This window comes from Kogia breviceps, chromosome 19, assembly GCF_026419965.1.
Source record: "Kogia breviceps isolate mKogBre1 chromosome 19, mKogBre1 haplotype 1, whole genome shotgun sequence".
NCBI classification, from domain to species: domain Eukaryota; kingdom Metazoa; phylum Chordata; class Mammalia; order Artiodactyla; family Physeteridae; genus Kogia; species Kogia breviceps.
Genome location: NC_081328.1, coordinates 50,453,498 through 50,475,402, shown reverse-complemented (window position 1 = coordinate 50,475,402; position 21,905 = coordinate 50,453,498). Strand labels below are relative to the sequence as shown.

At 45.3% G+C, this 21,905-nt stretch overlaps 1 protein-coding gene and 1 pseudogene across 4 annotated transcripts in view; one reads left to right on the top strand and one right to left on the bottom strand.

The window, feature by feature from the left end:
- Window positions 1–16,788, bottom strand: part of RNF157 (ring finger protein 157) — an 81,890-nt gene extending 65,102 nt beyond the window's left edge. For 2 of the 4 annotated variants that reach the window (XR_010838068.1, XM_059048073.2), the window contains exon 1: window positions 16,633–16,770. Coding sequence is in view for 3 of the 4 variants with exons in the window: in XM_059048073.2 (XP_058904056.1) it covers window positions 16,633–16,720 (88 nt within the window). In the remaining variant the exon portion in view is untranslated. Of the gene's footprint in view, window positions 1–16,632 lie in introns of all 4 variants that reach the window. The other 2 variants (XM_059048076.2, XM_067020772.1) reach the window with 2 other exon arrangements.
- On the top strand, window positions 6,641–7,026 carry LOC136793209 (NHP2-like protein 1 pseudogene; annotated as a pseudogene).
- Window positions 16,789–21,905: the final 5,117 nt, after the last annotated feature.

Sequence of the window (21,905 nt, the reverse complement as noted above, 5' to 3'; positions counted from 1 at the left end):
TACATTCAGGTTTTCTGTTTTGCTTTATTTTGATATTTAACGTAATTGGGATATTACTCATATTGATCTGCATGTTGCTTTTTTTCCTAAGGTACTGTAGGCATCTTTCCATGTCTGTACTTATGGATTGACCTCATTGCCTCATTGTTCTTTTTCTTTTGGCCCGCTCCGGGCAGCTTGCAGGATCTTAGTTCCCCAACCAGGGACTGAACCTGGGCCTCATCAGTGAAAGCACCAGACAGAGTCCTAACCACTGGACTGCCAGGGAATTCCCGACCTCATTGTTCTTAATGACTACATAATAACCACCTCTTATTGAGGGCTTACTCTATACCAGTGCTGTACTAACAAGTATTATATAGGTTATCCCTCAAAACCCTATAAGGTGGGTGTTACTAATTTTTTTTTTAAATTTTACCAAAGAGGAATTGAATGCACAGACAGTTTAAGTACTTTGTCCAAGGTCACACAGCTAGTAAGAGGCAATGTCAGGCCCCAAATCCAGCTATTTTTATTCCAGAGCCTGTGTGTACTCTTAACCATTACACTGTAATCCCAGTGAGCGCCCAGATTGAATTAACTGTTTCCCTACTGATAAACACTCCCTATTCTTTCTAGTTTATGTTGCTTGCCTGCTTTTTTTTTTTTCTTTCTTTCTATTTGATTGTTTTTACATCTGGAATTTGTCCTCACGGACTGTATGGGATAAGAATTTTTTTTTTTTCCAAATAGGAAATTTTACTAACACCATTTGCTGACTATTCCATTTCCCTCACTAATTTGAAATGCTATTTTTATCATGCTATATATACCTAGATCTGGATTCTATTCTATTCTGAACTAGTACAATATAGTTTTAACAACTGTAGCTTTACAGTATTTAGAGCAAAGCACATATCAATGGACCCAAACCTTTCCCACATTCTCAAGTCCCCAGACCTGACCCCTCTACCCGTCTTCCTTTTCCCTTGTGGCACTCCCTCAAAACCCTTCTCCAGGGACTTCCCTGGCCGTCCAGTGGTTAAGACTCCGTGCTTCCACTGCAGGGGGCACGGGTTCGACCCCTGGTTGGGGACTATGATTTTGCATGCTGCGTGCAGTGCAGCCTCCCCCCCAAACCCTTCTCCATTACAAAAGTTTCATCACCTTACAACCTCCCCGTACTTCTATTCATACTTTCTTCCCATCTCAAGAAGATATTCCTCTTTTCCCCATTCCAAGGTTAACTTCTTCACCTGGGTTCTCATTCCCAACTGCCTCTATGTCCTCCAGACCTCATCAGAAACCATCGTTCTTTCTCAAGATTTCTATTCCCCTCTCTCTGCTGGCTTTCTACTTGCCTCATTCTACAAATGTCTTCTCTCCCTGACTAAAAAAACAAATACAGAAACAAGTTCCATCTGCCGTGCCTTAAGACCCACCCACTCACCCATCCATCCATCCATCCACCAGTTCATCCTCTGTCTACTCCCACCCCACATCCAACAACTCCTCAAATCTTTTTTTTTTTTTTATCCCCTCAAATCTTTACAACAGTTTCCACCACTGCACTGAAACTCTTCTCTGGAATACCAACCAGGCCAACTGTCTTTTCCCACAATTCATTCACCTTACGAATGCTCAGAAGACTTCAACACTAATTTCTGAGTCTTCCTCTTCTTGCCCCACTTTTCCACCCAGCCCCAAACATGGATATGTCTCTGAGAGCCCCATCCTCTGCTTTTCTTTCATTCTTCTTCTCTCTCTCTTCCTCACAGAATCAAAGCAAAGGCTTTGACTTAAGACAGAGCTGGATTTGATCCTGATGCCACCGTCTACCAGCTGTGTGACCTAGGACAAATCATTTAACTTTTTTGAGCATTGGCTTTATTTATTTATTTATTATTTTGGTTGCGCCGGGTCTTAGTTGGCGGCACACGGGATCTTCTCTGCGGCACGTGAACTCTTAGTTGCGGCATGCATGCGGGATCTAGTTCCCCAACCAGGGATAGAACCCAGGCCCCCTGCATGGATTCTTACCCACTGGACCACCAGAGAAGTCCCGCATTGGCTTCTTTATTTGTAAAATGGAGATAATAATACCTCTTTCCAAGGATTGCTGTTGGGATCTAATAAGATAACATTTATGCAGCTGGCTAGGCCCAGTGGGCAATTAATACACGTTGGTCCTCCTTTGCCATCCTCAACTCCCAAAACTTTGTCTCTGATCTTTCTTTGGAGTTTTAGTCCAAATCTTTTTTTTTTTCATTTATTCATAAAGCATTTATTGATATTAGCTGCATACCAGGTAGAATCCAATAGTGTATATAAACAATTAAAATGTGTTTTTTTTCATTTTTTTATTATTATTATTTTTAACATCTTTATTGGAGTATAACTGTTTTACAATAGTGTGTTAGTTTCTCCTTTACAACAAAGTGAATCAGTTATACATATACATATGTTCCCATATCTCTTCCCTCTTGCGTCACCCTCCCTCCCACCCTCCCTATCCCACCCCTCTAGGTGGTCAAAGAGCACAGAGGTGAACTCCCTGTGCTATGAGGCAGCTTCCCACTAGCTATCTAATTTACATTTGGTAGTGTGTATATGTCCCTGCCACTCTCTCACATCGTCACAGCTTACCCTTCCCCCTCCCCATATCCTCAAGTCCATGCTCTAGTAGGTCTGTGTTTTATTCCAGTCCTACCACTAATCTCTTCATGACATTTTTTTTCTTAGATTCCATATATATGTGTTAGCATGCAGTATTTGGTTTTTTCCTTCTGTCAGTCCAAATCTTTAACCACCTGCTGTATCTTTTTACCTGGGTATCCCTACTTTGCCTCAAACTCAGTGAATAACCTTTTCTTCTGGAAGGAGGTGGAATGAAAGGCACTTTATCTTAAGAGTTGGCACCAGAACTCCTCTTAGGGAAGGCTTGATCCTTTTTTGGAATATACATTCATGAGCTACTTAGAATGGAGAAAGGCACACCAAGAGTATGGGTGCTTTTGTTACTTGTTAATGGCACTCAAACTACTTTGTAATTTGTCTTATTTATTTATTCATTTATTTATTTACTTGGCTGTGCCGGGTCTGAGTTGTGGCATGTGGGATCTTTGTTGTGGCATGTGGGATTTTAGTTGCGGCACGCAGGATCTAGTTCCCTGACCAGGGATTGAACCCGGGCCCCCTGCGTTGGGAGCACAGAGTCTTAGCCACTGGACCACCAGGGAAGTCCCAGAGAGGTAAGAGGAAAAGAGACATTAAGACAGAGGGAGGCCGGGATTAGTGAGCTGAAGAGCCAGTAAAACTCCCTAGTTGACATACAATTAGGGAGCTTGTATTTCTCCAATGTAAGCCCAAACTTCATCATCCCCCTACAAATCTTTACTAGAATCCACACTTCAAATACTTTATGTGAATGGAATTTTTTGGAGAAACTGAATAATGGACCGATGTTACATTTGTCATGAGGCCAAGACAGCAAGCTGGAGCTCAGGGGCCAACATGGTCATGACATGTCACCTGGGAATTCACAGAAATCTCTGAAGGGGCATCAGAAGTCTGCACTCTGATTTGGGGGCATAGGTGGGTTTCTGTCTAATCTACTTAGATTATTTATTTAGTTAGTTAGGCTGAGCAGTGCTGCATGCGGGAACTTAGTTCTCTCACCAGGGATCATGCCCCCTGCAGTGGAAGCGGGGAGTCTTAACCACTGGACCGCCAGGGAAGTCTCAAATCTACCTAGATTTTGAGGAGCGGTAAAGCCCTGGCCAACATTTGGGAATCAATTCAAAAGCAGTTTCTGCTCCATATTTCCAATTTCTGTCAACGGGGCCTCACTTCCCTGGCTCCCAAGCTAAAAACAGTATAGGCGTCAAAGCTACAAAAACACTGAACATGTGCTTTTTGCAAAGCACCCCGTCAAGACCTCAGCCCTTTCCAAGTTTGATTACAGTGAGTTACCAGGTAACTTTCCTAGCAAGTCTCTATGCTTCCAGTGTTTTCTCCCCACAACCTATCCCTCTAAGAGATAAATCTTCCTTAGAACACCATTTGCTTCCTCTCAAATTTGGCTCCTACCTGTTATTCTGTAATCTATCAAAACCATCGGCGACCTTTACCCACTACTAATACTATTCTCCACATTGGACTACTGGAGAGTTCTACCTGCCTTCAAAGTCTACCTTCAAGGCCATTAGCTCTCAAGAGCCCCACCCTTAATGATGAAGCTCTTCTCTTTATTTTATTCAATCGGCATAAACCACTCTGTACTGTTATTTTTAAAAACAGCTTTATGGAGGTATAATATACACAGCATAAAATTCATCCAGCCTACAATCAGCTATCACCACAATCCAGTTGAAAACACCACCCCGAAATGCTCCCTCATGCCAATTTACAACTAATTCCCACTCCTATCCCCAGACTTAGGTAAACACTGCTCTGCTTTCTATCTCTACATATTTGCCTTTTCTAGCCATTTCATATAAATGGACTCATACAATAATACATCGTCTTATATCTGGCTTCTTTCACTTACCACAATGTTTTTGAGGTTAATCCGCATTGTGTAGCATATATCAATAGTTCATTCCTTTAAATTGCTGAATAGTATTGCAATGTATGAATATACCTCATTTTGTTAATCCATTCACCAGTTGATGGACATTTGGATTATTTCCAGTTTTTTGGCTATTATGAGCAATGCTGTTATGAACATTTGCATACATATCTTTGTCTGTATCTATGTCATTTCTTTTGGATAGATTCATAGGGGTGCAATTGCTAGATCATAAGGTAAATTTATATTTAACTTTTTCTATTTATTTATTTATTTTTGGCTGTGTTGGGTCTTCGTTGCTGCGTGCAGGCTTTCTCTAGTTGCAGCGAGCAGGGGCTACTCTTCGTTGTGGTGCATGAACTTCTCATTGCAGTGGCTTCTCTTGTTGTGGAGCACGGGCTCTAGGCATGAGGGCTCAGTAGTTGTGGCACGCAGGTTCAGTAGTTGTGGCTCGCAGGTTCTAGAATGCAGGCTCAGCAGTTGTGGTGCACGGGCTTAGTTGCTCCGCGGCATGTGGGATCTTTCCAGACCAGGGCTTGAACCCGTGTCACCTGCATTGGCAGGTGGCTTCTTAACCACTGTGCCACCAGGGAAGTCCCTAACTTTTTAAGACACTTCCAAACTCTTTTCCAAATTGGCTGTTACCATTTTACATTCCCATCCACAATGCACAGGGATTCCAATTTCTCTGCATTCTCACCAACACTTGATATTGTCTTTTTTTATTGTTGCTCTTCTAGTGGTTTTGAAGTGCTCGTTGTGGTTTTAATTGTATTTCCCTAATAACTACTGATGCTGAGCATCTTTCCATGTATTTATTGGCCATTCCTATATCTTCTTTGGTGAAATGTCTATTCAACTCTTTTGTCCATTTGTAAATTGGGTTGTCTTCTTAATATTGAGCTGTAAAAAGTTCTCGATATATTCTGGAAGTAAATCCTTTATGTGTTTTGCAAATATTTTCATTCAGAAGGTGGCTTGTCCTTTCATTTCCTTAATGTTGTCTTTTGAAGTAGAAACATTTTTAATTTGGAAGAAATCCAATTTATCAGTTTTTTCTCTTATGGATTTTGCTTTTGGCACTGTATCAAAGAACTCTGCCCAATCTGAAACAAATAAATAGTTTCTCCTATGTCTTCTTTTAGGGGTTTTATAGTTTTAGCTCTTGAATTTAGGTCCATTTTTAAAACAGCTTTGGGACTTCCCTGGTAGTCTAGTGGTTAAGACTCCACTCTCCCAATGCAGGGGGCCCGGGTTCAATCCCTGGTCAGGGAACTAAATCCCGCATGCCACAACTAAAAGATCCTGCATGCCCCAACGAAAATCTCACATGCCTCAACTAAGACCCAGAGCAGCCAAATAAATAAATAAATATCTTTAAAAGTAACAATAAAAAAGTTTTTTTGAGGTATAATTCACATACCATATAATTCACCTATTTAAAGTGTACAATTCAATGGTTTTTTAGTATATTCACAGTTATGCAACTATTCACTACTATCTAATTTTAGAACATTTTCATTATCCCAGAAAGAAACCCATTAGCAGTCACTTCTCATTTCCCCCTCCCCAGGCCACTGGCAGCCACTAATCTACTTTCTGTCTTTATGGATTTGCCTCTTCTGGACATGTCATATAAATGGATTTATACAATATATGGCCTTTTGCCTCTGGCTTCTTTCACTTAACATCAGTGTTTTTCAGATTTCATCCAAGGTGTAGCAAATATCAATACTTCATTCCTTTTTGTTGCCAAGTAACACTCCATTGCATGGATTTACCACATTTTATCAGCTGTTCCATTCACCAGTTGATGAACATTTGGGTTGTTTCCACCTGTTAGCTATTATGACCAGTGCTGCTATGAACATTCATGTACATGTCCTGGTGTGGATTTTTTTTCATTTTTCTTGGGCATATATATATTATGTGTGTGTGTGTAACATATGACTGTAACTGCTGAGTTATAAAGTAATGAACATTTGAGGCACTGTCAAACTGTTTTCCATAGAGCTTTCTGCAGCAGTGGGGGCTCCAACTCTGACATCACCTGTGCTCCTTGACCAATGACAATACCATGGAACCGGAGCCATGATTGAGGCTGATGTAAATCTGAAGGCCTACCCTCTTGCAGATGCCCACCTCACCAAGAAGCTATTGGACCTCATTCAGCAATCATGTAACTACAAGCAGCTTCGAAAAGGAGCCAGTGAGGCCACCAAAACCCTCAACAGAGGCATCTCTGAGTTCACTGTGATGGCTGCAGACGCCGAGCCCCTGGAGATCATTCTGCACCTCCCACTGCTATGTGAGGACAAGAACGTGCCCTGTGTGTTTGTGCGCTCCAAGCAGGCCCTGGGGCGAGCCGGTGGGGTCTCCAGGCCTGTCTCACCTGTTCTGTCACCATCAAAGAACGCTCACAACTGAAGCAGCAGATCCAATCCATCCAGCAGTCCGTTGAAAGGCTCTTAGTCTAAACAGGTGGTCTCTGTCAAACTCCCTGCTGACTCCTACCCCAGGGGTTGTGTATCATATTGTCTGTTAGCATCTAGTATTTCCAGCTACCTTCTATGGTTATAAAAGATTGTAGCGCTAAATCTGGAAAAAAACCAAACTGTTTTCCATAGCAAGTGTACCGTTTTACATTCCCACCAGTGGGGGACCAGGATTCCAATTTCTCCACATCCTCACCAACCCTTACTATTTGTTTTTTAAATTATCACTATCCTAGTGGATGTGAAGTATTATCTAACCGTAGTTTTGATTTGCATTTCCCTAATAGCCAATGATGTTAAGCATCTTTTCATTGTTGACATGCTTTTTGTCCATTTGTATATCTTTGATGGACAAATGTCTACTCAAGATCTTTGCTCCTTTTTTAATCAGGTTGTCTTTTTGTTTTTTGAATTGTACAAGTTCTTTATATATTCTAGATATAAATCCCTTACCACACATAAGATTTGCAAATATTTTTTCCCATTCTGTGGGTAGTATTTTCATTCTGTGATCCATTGTGAGTTAATTTTTGGTCATGTGAAGAAAGGGTCTAAGTTCATTTTTTTTTTGCTTATATTGACAAGCAAATTGTCCTAGCACCATTTGTTGAAAACCCTATCCTTTTCCTGTTGAATTGTCTTGGCACTTCTGTCAAAATCAACTGACCATAAATATAAGGATTTATTTCTGGCTTGCAATTCTGTTCCATTGATCTACATGCTGCTTTTTTTAAGGTTTTTTTTTTTTTTTTTGATATGGACAATTTTTAAAGTCTTTGTTGAATTTGTTACAATATTGCTTCTCTTTTATGTTTTGGTTTTTTGGCAGCAAGCCAGTGGGATCTTAGCTCCCCCACCAGGAATGGAGCCCATACCCCCTGCGTTGGAAGGTGAAATCTTAACCACTGGACCACCAAGGAAGTCCCTGATCTATATGCTTCTTGTTGTACCAATACCACACCGTGGCTTGATAGTAATTTTTGAAATTGGGTAGTGAAAATCCTCCAAGTTTGTTCTTCCTTTTCAAAATTGTTTTGGATATTCTAGGTCCTTTGAATGTCCACATACACTTTAGAATTGGCTGGTCAATTTCTTCAAAAAAGTCTGTTGGTATTTTACCAGAGAATGTACTCAATTTTCAGATCAATTTGGAGAACACTGGCATCTCAACAATATTGAGTTTTCCATTCCATGAACATGAAACGTCTATTTACTTAGATCTCTTTAAACTTTTTTAGTTAAAGCATCAATCTCAGCAACATTTTAGAATTTTCATTGTACAAATCGTATACTTATTATGTGAAATTTATTCCTGAGAACTGTATTCTTTTTGATGCTACCGGGAAGGGCAATAGTTTCCTTAATTTCATTTTCAGGTTATTGCTTGTATATAAAAGCACAGTTGATTTTTGTGTGTTGATCTAATCTTGTATCTGCAACGTTCCTCACTCATTTTTTAGTTCTAGTAGGTTTTTTTGTGGAATCTTTGGTATTTTCTATACATAGGATCATGTCATCTATGAATAAAGACAGTTTCACTTTTTTCTTTACAATCTGGTTGCCTTAAATTTATTTAAAAATGTGTTTGTTTGTTTTGCCTTACTGTACTAATTAGAATCTCCCGTTAATACTGAATGGCAAAAGCAGACATCCTTGTCTTCTTCCTGATCTTAGCAGGAAAGCATCTGTATCTCACCTTTAAGTATAGTGGTAGCTATGAGCTTTTCATAGATGCCTGGTATCAGATTCAGGAAGTTCCCTTCTATTCCAAGTTTGCTGAGTGTTTTTCATCTTGAAAAGGTGTTGGATTTGTTAAATGTTTTGTCTGCATCTATTGAGATGATCATGTAGATTTTATTCTTTATTCTATCAATATGGTGTATTAACACTGATTGATTTTTCAGATATTAAACCAACCTTGCATTCCTGAGATAGATCCTTGATCATGGTATACTCTGTATTCTTATTTATCTCTGTATGCCTGCATTCTACCTTTGATATTAGATGATAAGCACTGAAATTTTGGAAGAAGTGTAATATTTATTTATTTATTTTTGGCCGCATCAGGTCTTAGCTGTGGCACACGAGATCTTTCATACGGCATGTGGGCTCTTTATTGTGGCTCTCAGGCTTACTTGCCCCGCGGCATGTGGGATCCTAGCTCCCCGACCAGGGATCAAACCCGTGGCCCCTGCATTGGAAGGCAGATTCTTAACCACTGGACCACTAGGGAAGTCCAGGAAGGAGCATAATTTTAAAATAATGATTTTTAAAGACTGCAATTTTTAGACTTTTAAAAATATGTTTTCCCAGCACAAGCACTCTTTCAGAAACTAAAAACTTGAGCTCAGCACCTATTTAGCAAGAATAATTTGTTAAAATAAGAAGCCACTGGGGGGACTTCCCTAGTGGCTCAGTGGTTAAGAATCTGCCTGCCAATGCAGGGGACACGTGTTCGAGCCCTGGTCCAGGAAGATCCCACATGCTGTGGAGCAACTAAGCCTGTGCACCACAACTACTGAGCCTGCGCTCTAGAGCCCGTGAGCCACAACTACTGAGCTCTCGTGCCACACCTACTGAAGCCTGCATGCCTAGAGCCTGTGCTCCACAATAAGAGAAGCCACCACAATGAGAAGCCCATGCACCACAACGAAGAGTAGCCCCCCCGCTCGCCGCAACTAGAGAAAGCCCACACACAGCAACGAAGACCCAACGCAGCCAATAAATAAATAAATAAATTTATTTTTAAAAATAATAATAAGCCACTGGGAATTCCCTGGCAGTTCAGTGGTTGGGACTCTGTGCTTTCACTGCTGAGAGCGTGGGTTCAATCCCTGGCTGGGGAACTAAGATCCCATAAGCTCTGGGGTATGGCCAAAAAAAAAAAAAAAAAGAAGCCAGGGCTTCCCTGGTGGCACAGTGGTTCAGAATCCGCCTGCCAATGTGGAATACATGGGTTTGAGCCCTGGCCCGGGAAGATCCCACATGCTGCAGAGCAACTAAGCCCGTGCGCCACAACTACTGAAGCCCACACGTCTAGAGCCCATGCTCCACAACAAGAGAAGCCACTGCAATTAGAAGCCCACACACTGCAATGAGGAGTAGTCCCTGCTCACCGCAACTAGAGAAAGTCCGCGTGCGGCAACAAGCACCCAACGCAGCCAAAGATAAATAAAAATAAAATTTAAAAATTTATTAAAAAAAAAAAGAAGCTGCTATGATTGTTAATTTTTATGTCACCTTGGCTAGGCTATGGTGGTCAGTTGTTTGTCCAAACAATAATCTAGATGTTGCTGCGGAGGATATTTTGTAGATGTGATTAACATTTATAATTAGTTGACTTTAAGTAAAATAGATTACCCTTGATAATGTGGGTGGGCTTCATCCAATCAGCTGAAGGCTTTAAGAGCAGAAACTGAGGTTTCCTGGAGAAAAAGGAATTCTGCTTTAAGACTAACATAGAAATCCTGCCTGAGTTTCTCATCTGGCAGACTGTCCTACAGATTTCGCACTGAAGAATACAACATCAACTCCTGTCTGAGTTTCCAGCTTGCTGGCCTGCCCTACAAACTTTAGACTTGCCAGCTCCCACAATAATGGAGGCCAATTATATGTATATATCTCCCATTGGTTCTCTTTCTCTGCAGAACCCTGGCTGATACAGCCATCAAATAGCTTATATTGTTAATCCTCCCTTCCGTGACCCACATCATGAATTACAAAGTGGATTCTGAGGGCTTCTATCCTGCTGATTGCCATAGGCATCAAAATCACAGGATCAGAATCTATACACTGGTGCACAGCACAACACACGATATATACATAGCAGGTGCCCAAGAATGTGCACTGATGGTAATAAACAGAAAGAGAAAAGAGATGCTAAAGAACAAAAGAACACAACCACCATCATATAAGTAAATGAAAGGCCCCAAATCATAAGATAAAATCAAGAAGTGAAAGAAATCAGTCTGCTCTTAATGAAGTAAAGTACAAATAAAGCAAAAATACTGGAGGTTTTGAAAGTAGAATTATCACGTTTTAAGTGTTCAAAAATAATACTGGGGCTTCCCTGATGACGCAGTGGTTGAGAATCCGCCTGCCAATGCAGGGGACACGGGTTTGATCCCTGGTCCGGGAAGATCCCACATGCCGCGGAGCAACAAAGCCCATGTGCCACAACTACTGAGTCTGTGCTCTAGAGCCCGCGAGTCACAACTACTGAACCCATGTGCCGCAACTACTAAAGCCTGCGCACCTAGAGCCCGTGCTCCGCAATGAGAAGCCACCACAATGAGAAGCCCACGCACTGCGACAAAGAGTAGACCCCGCTCACCGCAACTCTCGCGCAGCAGCGAAGACACAACACAGCCAAAAATAAATAAGTTAAATAAATAAATTTATTTAAAATAATAATAATAATAGCGTTTGAACTCCTGATCTTGATGACTCCATCATTAAATGGAAGAACTTTTACATTTTTTATGGTATTAAATGTATTTACTATGAATTTCAGAAACCTACTTAATTTTAGTTAACGTATGAATCAAAATGTGTCAGAACCAAATAATTCTTTATTCTGCAGTAAGTTCCATCTTTGAAAGCCCCTGGTTTCGAAACATATTTAATTGATGCTCCTAAAAGCTAAGAGAAACTTTTGTAACTATTTGATAAGCAAAGACTTAGTACCCACGCTTTAGAAATGTGTTCTGTCCTAGGACAGATCCACTTGACAAGCATATGTGTACTCCAATATAACAAAAATTTGGAAAATGATGATGTTAGCTGCTCAGGACTCTGATTACCATTCTGAATTTTTATAATAGGTTTCCCTCTTAACACCTGAACAAAATGAATTACTCCTATTTTCCAATTTGCTCAAATATGTAAGAAAAAAATGAACTAGATTTATCAGGTACTGAATTAAAATGGATTAAATTGTCTTTATAGTATGCCTATTTCTTCCTGGACAGAGAAAACAGAAATAATGACTCTTATCAACATGGGGACCCCTTTCAGAAGTCAGGCCTACATGCATAAAAACAACCACCTCAGCAAAGCCCTAACTTGGCTGAACCAACGATCATGGGCTTTGAAAGAAGCAAAGATCTCAGAGAAGGATTTAAAAGCACGTATGGTTTCTAACTCAAAAATTACAAAGGCACGACCAAATGCAGAACAGTGCTATAAATAGCTTTCTATGCTAATGTAGAAATACTCTACAGAAACAAACTCCCATCATACCTTCTGCTATTTAAATGATTAATATTTACGTATTTATTAACAAAGCTAAAAATCACCTAAGAACATATGTATAACATTAATCATTGCTGCATTGTTTGCAATAGTAAAAGACTGAAAAAAAAAAAAAAAAACACTCCCAAATGTTCACCAATAGACTATGTTAAAAACTGATAGTATGTGCACACAAAGGAATGTTATACAGTTGTTTTGTTTAAAAAAAGAACAACAACAACAACAAAAACCCCTCTCTAATATGGAGAATATAAAAAGGTCTCCAATGTGTTTGAACGTAAACAAAACAAATAACAAAACAGGGTGCAGAGCAGTCTAAGTAGCATGCTATGCTTGTATTTACACAAGAAACTCTGGAAGAATTCCAGAAAGTGGTTACGTAGGTATGGGAGGTGTATGGGGAGGAACTGGGTGGATGAACAGCTACAGTGAGAACTAGACTTTCACTGTATGCCTTTTCATTCTTTTTTTTTTTTTTTTTTTGTGGTACGCAGGCCTCTCACTGTTGTGGCCTCTCCCGTTGAGGAGCACAGGGCTCCGGACGCGCAGGCTCAGCGGCCATGGCTCCTGGGCCCAGCCGCTCCGCGGCATGTGGGATCTTCCCGGACCCGGGCACGAACCCGTGTCCCCTGCATCGGCAGGCGGATTCTCAACCACTGCGCCACCAGGGAAGCCCCCTTTTCATTCTTTTAAACTTTGAACCATGTGACTATATTACTAATTCAAAAAAATAAATAATTCTAAATAATTTTAGGCTATTTTATTTTCACCTATCTCTATTAAAGAAAAAAAAAAGCTGTAAACCCAAGTTCCAACATGAAATCGGCTGTTCTCAGTACTTTTTAAATGTTTCTAGTTCAATGTGCATACAAAACTAAGGGGTTCCTTTAAAAATACAAAAAAGAGGGAATTCCCTGGTGGCACAGTGGTTAAGAATCTGCCTGCCAATGCAGGGGACAAGGGTTCAAGCCCTGGTCCGGGAAGTTCCCACATGTCACGGAGCCACTAAGCCCGTGCACCACAACTATTGAGCCTGAGTGCCACAAATACTGAAGTCCGCCTGCCTAGAGCCCATGCTCCACAACAAGAGGAGCCACCGCAATGAGAAGCCCGCACCGCGATTAAGAGTAGCCCCACTCGCCGCAACTAGAGAAAGCCCGCGCGCAGCAACGAAGACCCAACGCAGCCAAAAAAAACAAACAAACAAACAACAACAAGAAAGAAAAAGCAATTTCTTCTGGGCATTGTGACCATCATTACAGGGACAGATGACCATGCGCTTGCTGAAACAACTACTCCAAGGCCATCGAGTAACAGAGACTTTGCAGTGAGCCAGAGGGCGGTCTCAGCTCAGCCAGTGTAGTCACCTGGAGAAAACTGACTCTGCTATTTGCTTTGTTCTACTTTCCGTACTCAAGATAGGGAGGCCTTAAAATCAACCCAGTCTGATTCTTTGACAGGGAGACAGGCCTCTGAGTTTTGTCTCAATTCTGATGCAGAATAGCTTCCATTCCACAAACCATCAAGGACAAGTTCAAAATTCAATTCCTTGAAAAAGGTAGAGGCTTTTGTAAGAAGAGCACTAACTTGCTGGGTAACCCTGGCCTTACCAATTCATGTCTCTGGGCCTCCATTTTCTTACCGGTAATATGAATGGGTCTGGGGCCAAATTCTCTGCAAGGTTCCTTTGGGTCTAAAATACTATAATCCAGGGACTTCCTTGGTGGTCCAGTGGCTAAGACTCTACACTCCCAATGCAGGGGGCTTGGGTTCGATCCCTGGTCAGGGAACTAGATCCCACATGCCCCAACTAAGAGTTTGCATGCCGCAACTAAAGATCCCACACGCGGCAACAAAGATCCCGCACATGGCAAATAAGAGCTGGCACAGCCAAATAAATAAATAAATTTTTAAAAATAAAATAAAATACTATAATCCAATAAAGAGTCAGGTAAATCTAAAGATCAGATGAAGGATAGGAGATGCCTCTAGACTACAGCATATTTTCATGTACACAAAGATTTGCTGACTGGGACATGAATGCTCTGATTCTTATTTTCTGTGTCTTATCTTCAACATACATTTTGGTCCACTTGCTACAACGATTTCTCTCATGCAAAAGCTCTAATTAAAAATGAGTTACCAGAGACCTCTCTGGTGGCGCAGTGGTTAAGAATCCACCTGCCGGGGCTTCCCTAGTGGTGCACTGGTTGAGAGTCTGCTTGCTGATGCAGGGGACACGGGCTCGTGCCCCGGTCCGGGAGGATCCCACATGCCATGGAGTGGCTAGGCCCGTGAGCCATGGTCACTGAGCCTGCGCGTCCAGAGCCTGTGCTCCACAACGGGAGAGGCCACAACAGTGAGAGGCCCGCATAACGCAAAAAAAAAAAAAAAAAAAAAAAATCCACCTGCCAATGCAGGGGACACAGTTTCAAGCCCTGGTCTGGGAAGATCCCACATGCCGCGGAGCAAATAAGCCCATGCACCACAACTACTGAGCCTGCGCTCTAGAGACCGCGAGCCACAACTACTGAGCCATGGGCCACAACTACTGAAGCCCGCGTGCCTAGAGCCCGTGCTCCACAACAAGAGAAGCCACCACAATGAGAAGCCCGCGCACTGCAACGAAGAGTAGCCCCCGCTCGCCTCAACTAGAGAAAGCCCACGTGCAGCAACAAAGACCCAACACAGCCAAAAATAAATAAATAAATTTATTATTTTTTTTTAAAAAAAAAGAGTTACCATTAGGTAAAGCTTTTAAAAGATTGACAGAGTGGACAGGATGATTTAAGACTGTAGGTATGGAGGGTGTTGGTTAAGAAAAGTTTTAGTTTGGTCCATTATCCTTTGATTATCATCATTCAAGATTCATACTTGTATTAATATCCTTTGAGGACCAGCCCTCCAGTGCCTTTACCTTTGCTTATTCCCGTAAGTGAAGGAGGGGTGAATACTCTTCTGAGACAGCAAAATCTACTGCAAACTCCAAGCCAGCAAAACCTGCTCCATATTCTGAGCAATAAAAGCTAAGTGATTTCAGAAAGGAAAAATCCACAAGACTTGTGCATATTTTTGTCTGCTAAAAAGGAAAATGCATGCTTCCTTTAGCACTGGTCTCATATAGTCAGAATCAGCTAGAGCTTTATTAAAACACTACTGATGCACGGCTTTTTCTTAGACTGTTCTAAAGCAGCTCTTAAGCATATTCATCTCTGCAAGGATTCACTCTTTGGCACAAATCAGTGAGCAACACAGCTCTGGCAGACACTCTGCAGGGTGCAGGTTCATTGTCTGTTCCCCACTTTGGGCTGGCACAAACTGGACAGACTGCTGAGAAACCAGCTCATCTCATTACTATGTCTTTATTCTCCTGCTGCAATTCTGACATCTCTCCAAGATCACGAAAACCCTCATCAGGTCCTAAGCCAAAGAGAAGATGCTAGCCATGGGTCCCCAGAAGCCTTGAGAAAAGCGAGGAAAAATAAAGAGCAGAGGGTTAGGTCACGCGCCAGCAGTTCCGAACTGGCTGCTGCTCGATCCACTAGTCATCCTCTTTTGTGCTGTCAAAATTATCCACTTCCAATATTTATGCTACAACCCAGAGGCTGGAGACATTTATCTTTTTAATGATTCTGAAAACAAACATAATACTTCCCTACATTTCAAATACCTGTGCCTTGTCCCAGAGCTATGCTCAATTCTAAAAACCAGGCTTGCCACTACTTTGGCAAAGCGGCAACCCGAGTGACTCTGATCCTAGATTCCCTAACATTTCTGTTAAAACACCTTCTATCTTCTGACAGCCTCTGAGGAAGCACCAGTACAGCCAACGCATTTTCGGCCTCCATCCTCCAGCAGGCGACGGGAGCTTTCCCCTGAGAAACCTAATTCAAACCTGTGTCTGTCCCTCCCTCTCCGGAGGCCACCAGGGCCAGCACCCGGCACAGGCGCCTGCTTCGGATGCCAAGCCCGCCTGACCTACCCCTCAGCTCCCGAGGGGAACAGGCCACCGGGCGGGAAGGAAGGGACGCAGCGCTGCGGCCAGCGGGGACCCGGCCTGCGCCGCGGACACCCCGCCCCTCTGGAGCCGCAGTGCCCCGAGCGCACATCTCTGTCACAGGACCGACTGCGTGCGGGCCGCTCCCGTCCGCCGGCGGAAGGGCTGCCCACTCCGGCGACCCGGCCAAGGGCCCTAAAGCACCCCTCCAGACCTCCTCCAACACCTCCCACCCTCCGAGATCGCTCTGCAGCGACGTCGGCCTCTGCGTCCCCGGGTCCCCCGGAGCCCTCGCGTGGGAGCACCGCGACCTCCTCCCGGCCCCGGGTCGTGCTCACCGGACTTGGGCGGGTAGCGGTACACGGAGTTGGACGGGATGTCCACCTCCTCCACGCCCGCGTGCTGCCGGCTGGTCAGGGCCCCCATGGCCGCTGCGCCCGCGCCGCCCTCGGCGCCTCACCGCGGCCGCTCGCCCCGCGCCCGATGCGGGGGTCGGCTGCCCGCCGCGGACGGCTCCGCCTCGGTGCTGCGGCTCTGACGGCGGGGAGCCCTCGGCGCGCCGCGCACCATCCTCCGCCGGGCCCCGCGGCGGCGCCTGTGCCGAGGGGGGCTGCGGGCTGGGCCGGGGGCGCCGCCGCCGCCTCAGGCCTGGTGATGTCAGCGGCGGCTCGCGCGCGGGGACCGCGGCGGCCAAGGCCAATGGCGGGGCGGGGCGGGAGCGGCCGCGCCGCGCCAGCCAATGGGCAGCGGGACGTAGCGGAGCGGCGGCCGGGCTCGCGAGGCCGACCCGGGGCTCGCGGGCTGAAGGGGCAGAGGACGCGTCGCCCCGCGGAGCCCGCTGACCCCGTCAGGTGAGCGCACGGGAGCCGCCTCCTCGCCGCGCGCCAGGCCGAGGCCGGGAATTCGGTCACCATTGTCCCCCAACATCCGAAAAGCGCACGCGGCTTCCCGGCCCGGAGGAAGCCTTCTCCAGCCCCACCCCTCAGCATCTGCCAAAGCCAATGGTCAGAAACCCCGCAGAGGGGCGACCCCAGTCCCCCAGCCGGGGCAGTTCGGATGGGTTCCCGCCCCCAGAGCCTCAGCCCCAAAGGGGCTCCCAGGGGGCGGGGAGACTGGTGAGTGCTGGGGACCCGCTAGGACGAGGTCGCCATCCCTGTCACTTAGCTCCTTTCAAAGCGCAGAAAGCTATAGATGTTCTCTATGGGTCCCTTGGGCAGCTCATGTAGCCCTGAAGTTAGGGGACCATCAAGCCAAAGTAAGATCAAGACATTCAACCCCGGACTGCACCTTTCGGAAACTTTGGAAAGGCCTGCGAGCAATGAGAGTCAACGCAGTGGGACGTTTGTGGGCCAGGCAGAGCAGGGGCTCCTCTGGATGGGAGCACACATCCAACAACAGTGGGATGCTTGGACAGGCAGAAGACGTCACCCCAGAGCTTAATTACAGACATTTGTGTTTTAAACCTTTTATTTTGTGTGTGGGGGGGTCTGGTGTTTTTTTCTGAGAGGGTGGACTGATCTGCAAGAACTTCAGCTGCTAGAACATGATTTCAAGAGCGTCTCTACACACAGTACAGTTTGGGGCCTCGAGTTCCCTTGATTAGGTTTGCAAAGCCATACCATAGAGTCTCTTTCCTGATTGTCTTTTGTAGTTTTCACGGCCCTCTCTTCAGCTTCAGACCTGGTGACAAAGATACTGATGCCCAATTGCCTTGGTTTTCTCCAGGGTCCCCAGGACGCTAAGAACACACCCCTGTCATTTTTTTTCGACTGATGCCGAGGAGGACCTGAGCGACAGGGCAAGTCCCTGGCCCAGACGAGCAGATGGGCAGCCTCTCCCAAGTACCAGGTCTCCCTGGAGGAGTTCAGAGCCCTCCCCGCCGAGCCCTCGACCCTCATCATTAGAAGGCTTTTGGACATACCTTTGGAAGAGACCTCCTGGATACTCCTTTCACCACACATAGGCCTACCTTGTAACTACTGGGTAAAGGGACAATACAAGTCATCTAGAACCGCCTCAAAGGAGAAGGCCTTCAGCACATCACAGAGTAAAATGTCTTATAATCTTAGACTCTTTTCACTTAGACTCTTTGCAGAAGGCTTTGTCCTTCCTGCCCTCAGCATTTGGTAAAGGGAGCACCATCCCCTTAATTGGTTTACCCACGTCTTCAGGTTTCTTTGTCCCAGCCGGAGCCAGGCAGGATGTGGCTCAGTCAGGCAGCTCCATCCCGTTGCTTGCAAGGATCTGTTCTTGTCCCATCTCAGCCTGCTCTGAGCTTGGGACACGGGTTCGTTCCCCATCTTGGATAACACTCCCCAGGCATATCAGTTGGTTCCCCCTCCCACAAATGAGTCATGAATCCAGTGCTCGGAATAGTAAAACACAAGGCCTAGGACAGTAACATTAGTGGGCATTTATTAAACACTCTCCATGTGCCAGGCCCTATTTTAAACACTTTTACACATAGTAAAGCATCCATCCCTTACAGCGACCCTATGAAGTTATGTGCTATTAACAGCCCATTTCACAGTTGGAGAAACTGAGGCAGAGAAAGAGCGCTGGACTTTGAGTTGGACAAATGAAGACCCTAAGCAGTTGTGTAACTTTGGACTAAGCCCTTCATAGCAAGCCTCAGTTTCCTTGTCTGTGAAATAGCCCAATCCTCACTGGCTGTTGCAAAGAAGCCATTAGTGAATCAAGACTCAGTCTAAAAAAAAAACAGAAGCGAGGAGTTCCCTGGTGGCGCAGTGGTTGAGAGTCCGCCTGCCGATGCAGGGGACGCGGGTTCGTGCCCCGCGGAGCGGCTGGGCCCGTGAGCCATGGCCGCTGAGCCTGCGCGTCCGGAGCCTGTGCTCCGCAACGGGAGAGGCCACAGCAAGTGAGAGGCCCGCGTACCGCAAAAAAAAAAAAAAGAAGACGCGATAATGATAACGGGCTGCCTAGGGTCACGAGACAGAAGAGAAAAGGAGGGGAAATTCTAGCTCAAAGAGACTTTCTGTAAAAAAAAAAAAAAAAAAAAAAAAAAAAAGAGACTTTCTGTGAATTGGAGTCCCACCGTCTACAACCTACAAGGTAATCACACGTTACAGTTTTGGAAAAGAAAACCTCTACCGGTGCTCAGGGTGCAAGCGAGATAAGCAAACCCTTGGAAGAGCCGCCACTGCATTCCTCCCAGGCCCTTCCTTGGTGCCTCTTGACTCCCTTGCCAGAGATCTGGGCCAAGGAGAGGCCCTGAGGGAGAAGATGGCACAGACAAGAGGAAAAATCGAGAAATGACTCCCATCAAGAGAGCCATAAAAATACTTTTAACTTGAACAAATGGTCTGGGGAGGGGTGGCGCAGAGTACGTAGGGAAATTACATGCAAATACCGTGCATCCTTTGGGTAAATAGCCTCAAAGGCATCCTATCCATTTCCAAGCTTGTGGGTGCAGCCCTCGGGAGAATCCCAGCGGAGAGTCCGGCGTTTAGAGGTCTCAGGGGTTTCCTCTAAGCATCCGAGGAAGGCAGGGAGGTAAAAGCTACGTATTTTATCAGGTCTTAGCCCTTCTTCTCAACCTTGGGTCGAAGGGAGAGAGGAGAAGGCTGTGGGGAGGGGAACAGAGGGACGAGTGATGTCTAGGTCAGCTTAGTCCCCTTGAGCTTTTAATTTTGTTCGTTTTGGCTGTCCTGGTTTCAGCTCAGAGGTGCATTTTCCACCTTTGTAACACATCCACTCATTTCGAAGATTTGCACAGATTCCTGTATCAGGAGGGAGAGAGAGCCTGTAGGTGAATAGCTGATGGATGCTGCCCTGTATGTAGCACAGCGCTCCTAAGCCAGCAGAGCAGGGGATACCTTGGGGACCTGAAGGAGCGAAGACAGGCCCCTTCTTGGCTGTTTGCTTGGCCCTTCTGCCTGGGCTAGGGGGACAGGAAGGTTAGAACCCTAGCTGTTCTGAGTATCCAAAAGATGGACCCAATCACAGCACACAGCCCCTGATCTCCCTTCTCAGTCCTTGGCCCGTGGCTTAAGTGGATTAAAGCTAAAAGCACAAGCAGAGAATTTCACATCCTGCTTCAGAGCAGTGTGCTAGGCTGACGCTGACAGAGGGGGCCGATCCTAAATGTTTTGAGACCCAGCAAACGGTTCCTCTGACGACCTAAGGCTCTCTGTTGAGGAAAATAACCTTGCCCATTAGGCAATCGGCAATCGGCCTTTCACAGGTCGCTTCTTGCCAAGTGTGAATTCTTCATTGTTAATTTCCTGCTCAGCTGCATGCCTCCAACAAAGGAGAACTGTTCAGACTACAGTGGGGTTTGTAGCTTCTTAATCTACTTTTCAAGTTAAGATTGAAATGAAAGACAATGTTTACACTGGTGTGGCTTGGGTGGGGAGAGTGAGGTGCCTGGGGTGGGGCCTTGAAGTTGGCACTGACAGTTAGTGTTGTGCGGGTGCCTCACCCTGGCTCCAGCCCTGCTGCTCAGGCATCTGGCATTTGGAGAAATGAAAGACCTGGGACATTAATCCCATTCAAGGACTCCTCTAAAGAAATTAGGAGAGTTCGTTCTATTTTGCTTTACTTTAGTCCCAGATTGTTTCTATCAAACACTAGAGCCCGTAAACTCGTTTCTGTACATTCGCTTCTGCCTTCACTTCCCTGCCCTTCTTCTGGTTTTGAGCTCAGCCCCATCTGGGGCTGCACATGCTGTGTGATAAAATCAGCGTGAAAGAAGGCGCCACTAACATTTCAGGCCAGTTTGCATCCGCTGCCCCCTCTGCTCTTCCTGGGGAAACACTCAGGCAGGCAAAAAGCCCAGCATCTGCCTCCTGCTACCCAGAGAAACCAGAATGTGGAAGAGGCAGCGTGGTGACAGCCTCCACACCTCTATGCTCAACTGCGGTTACTTAGAAAATCAAAGGGAGAAACTGAGAACAAATTCTCTTCCTTCTCCCAGGGTTTCTTGACAACACAAGTCCTGCCTGGAGCATCAGATCTGAAAGAAGCCGGAAGACCGTCTAGTCCAAGCCCCCTCACCTGACCGATGAGGTAGCTACAGCCTGGGGAGGGGAAGGGACTTGCTCAAGGCCAGGCCAGTGGCAGCCTGGCTCAGAACCCAGGAATCCCAGGCTTCGAGCACTGGGCCTCGCTGTGGGAAACCCGTATTGCTGGTTTGGTTTCTTTTTTTTTGCAACGTAGGTAGGTTGACTTCTAGAGCCGGTATAAGAGGACAAATCAACTCAAGGAATAAGTTCAGAAATCCAACACAAACACATGTTCACCTGTTGTGATACCAGTGTCCACACACGATAAACCGTCCTGCCATGGAAGTTATCCAATTCTGAGCCCAAGCTGGCATAAGGAAGCCAGGGAACTTCTCTCAGCTGGAGTCTCCCTACACACTCCCTCTTCTCCCCTGAAATTGGAGCTGAGGTCAGATCAGTCATCCATCTCCCAGGCACGGGAACCAAAGGGCAGATGAGAAAAGGGGGTGAGACCCACCACTGAGGGTTAGATCAGATTCTTAGCAAGCAGGTTAAAAGTGTCACATACACACTCACAGTGCGTCCCTGCTAAAGTCTGAGCATTGGCCAATTCCGCGACTTCGTTTACAACGACACATTTATTCCTG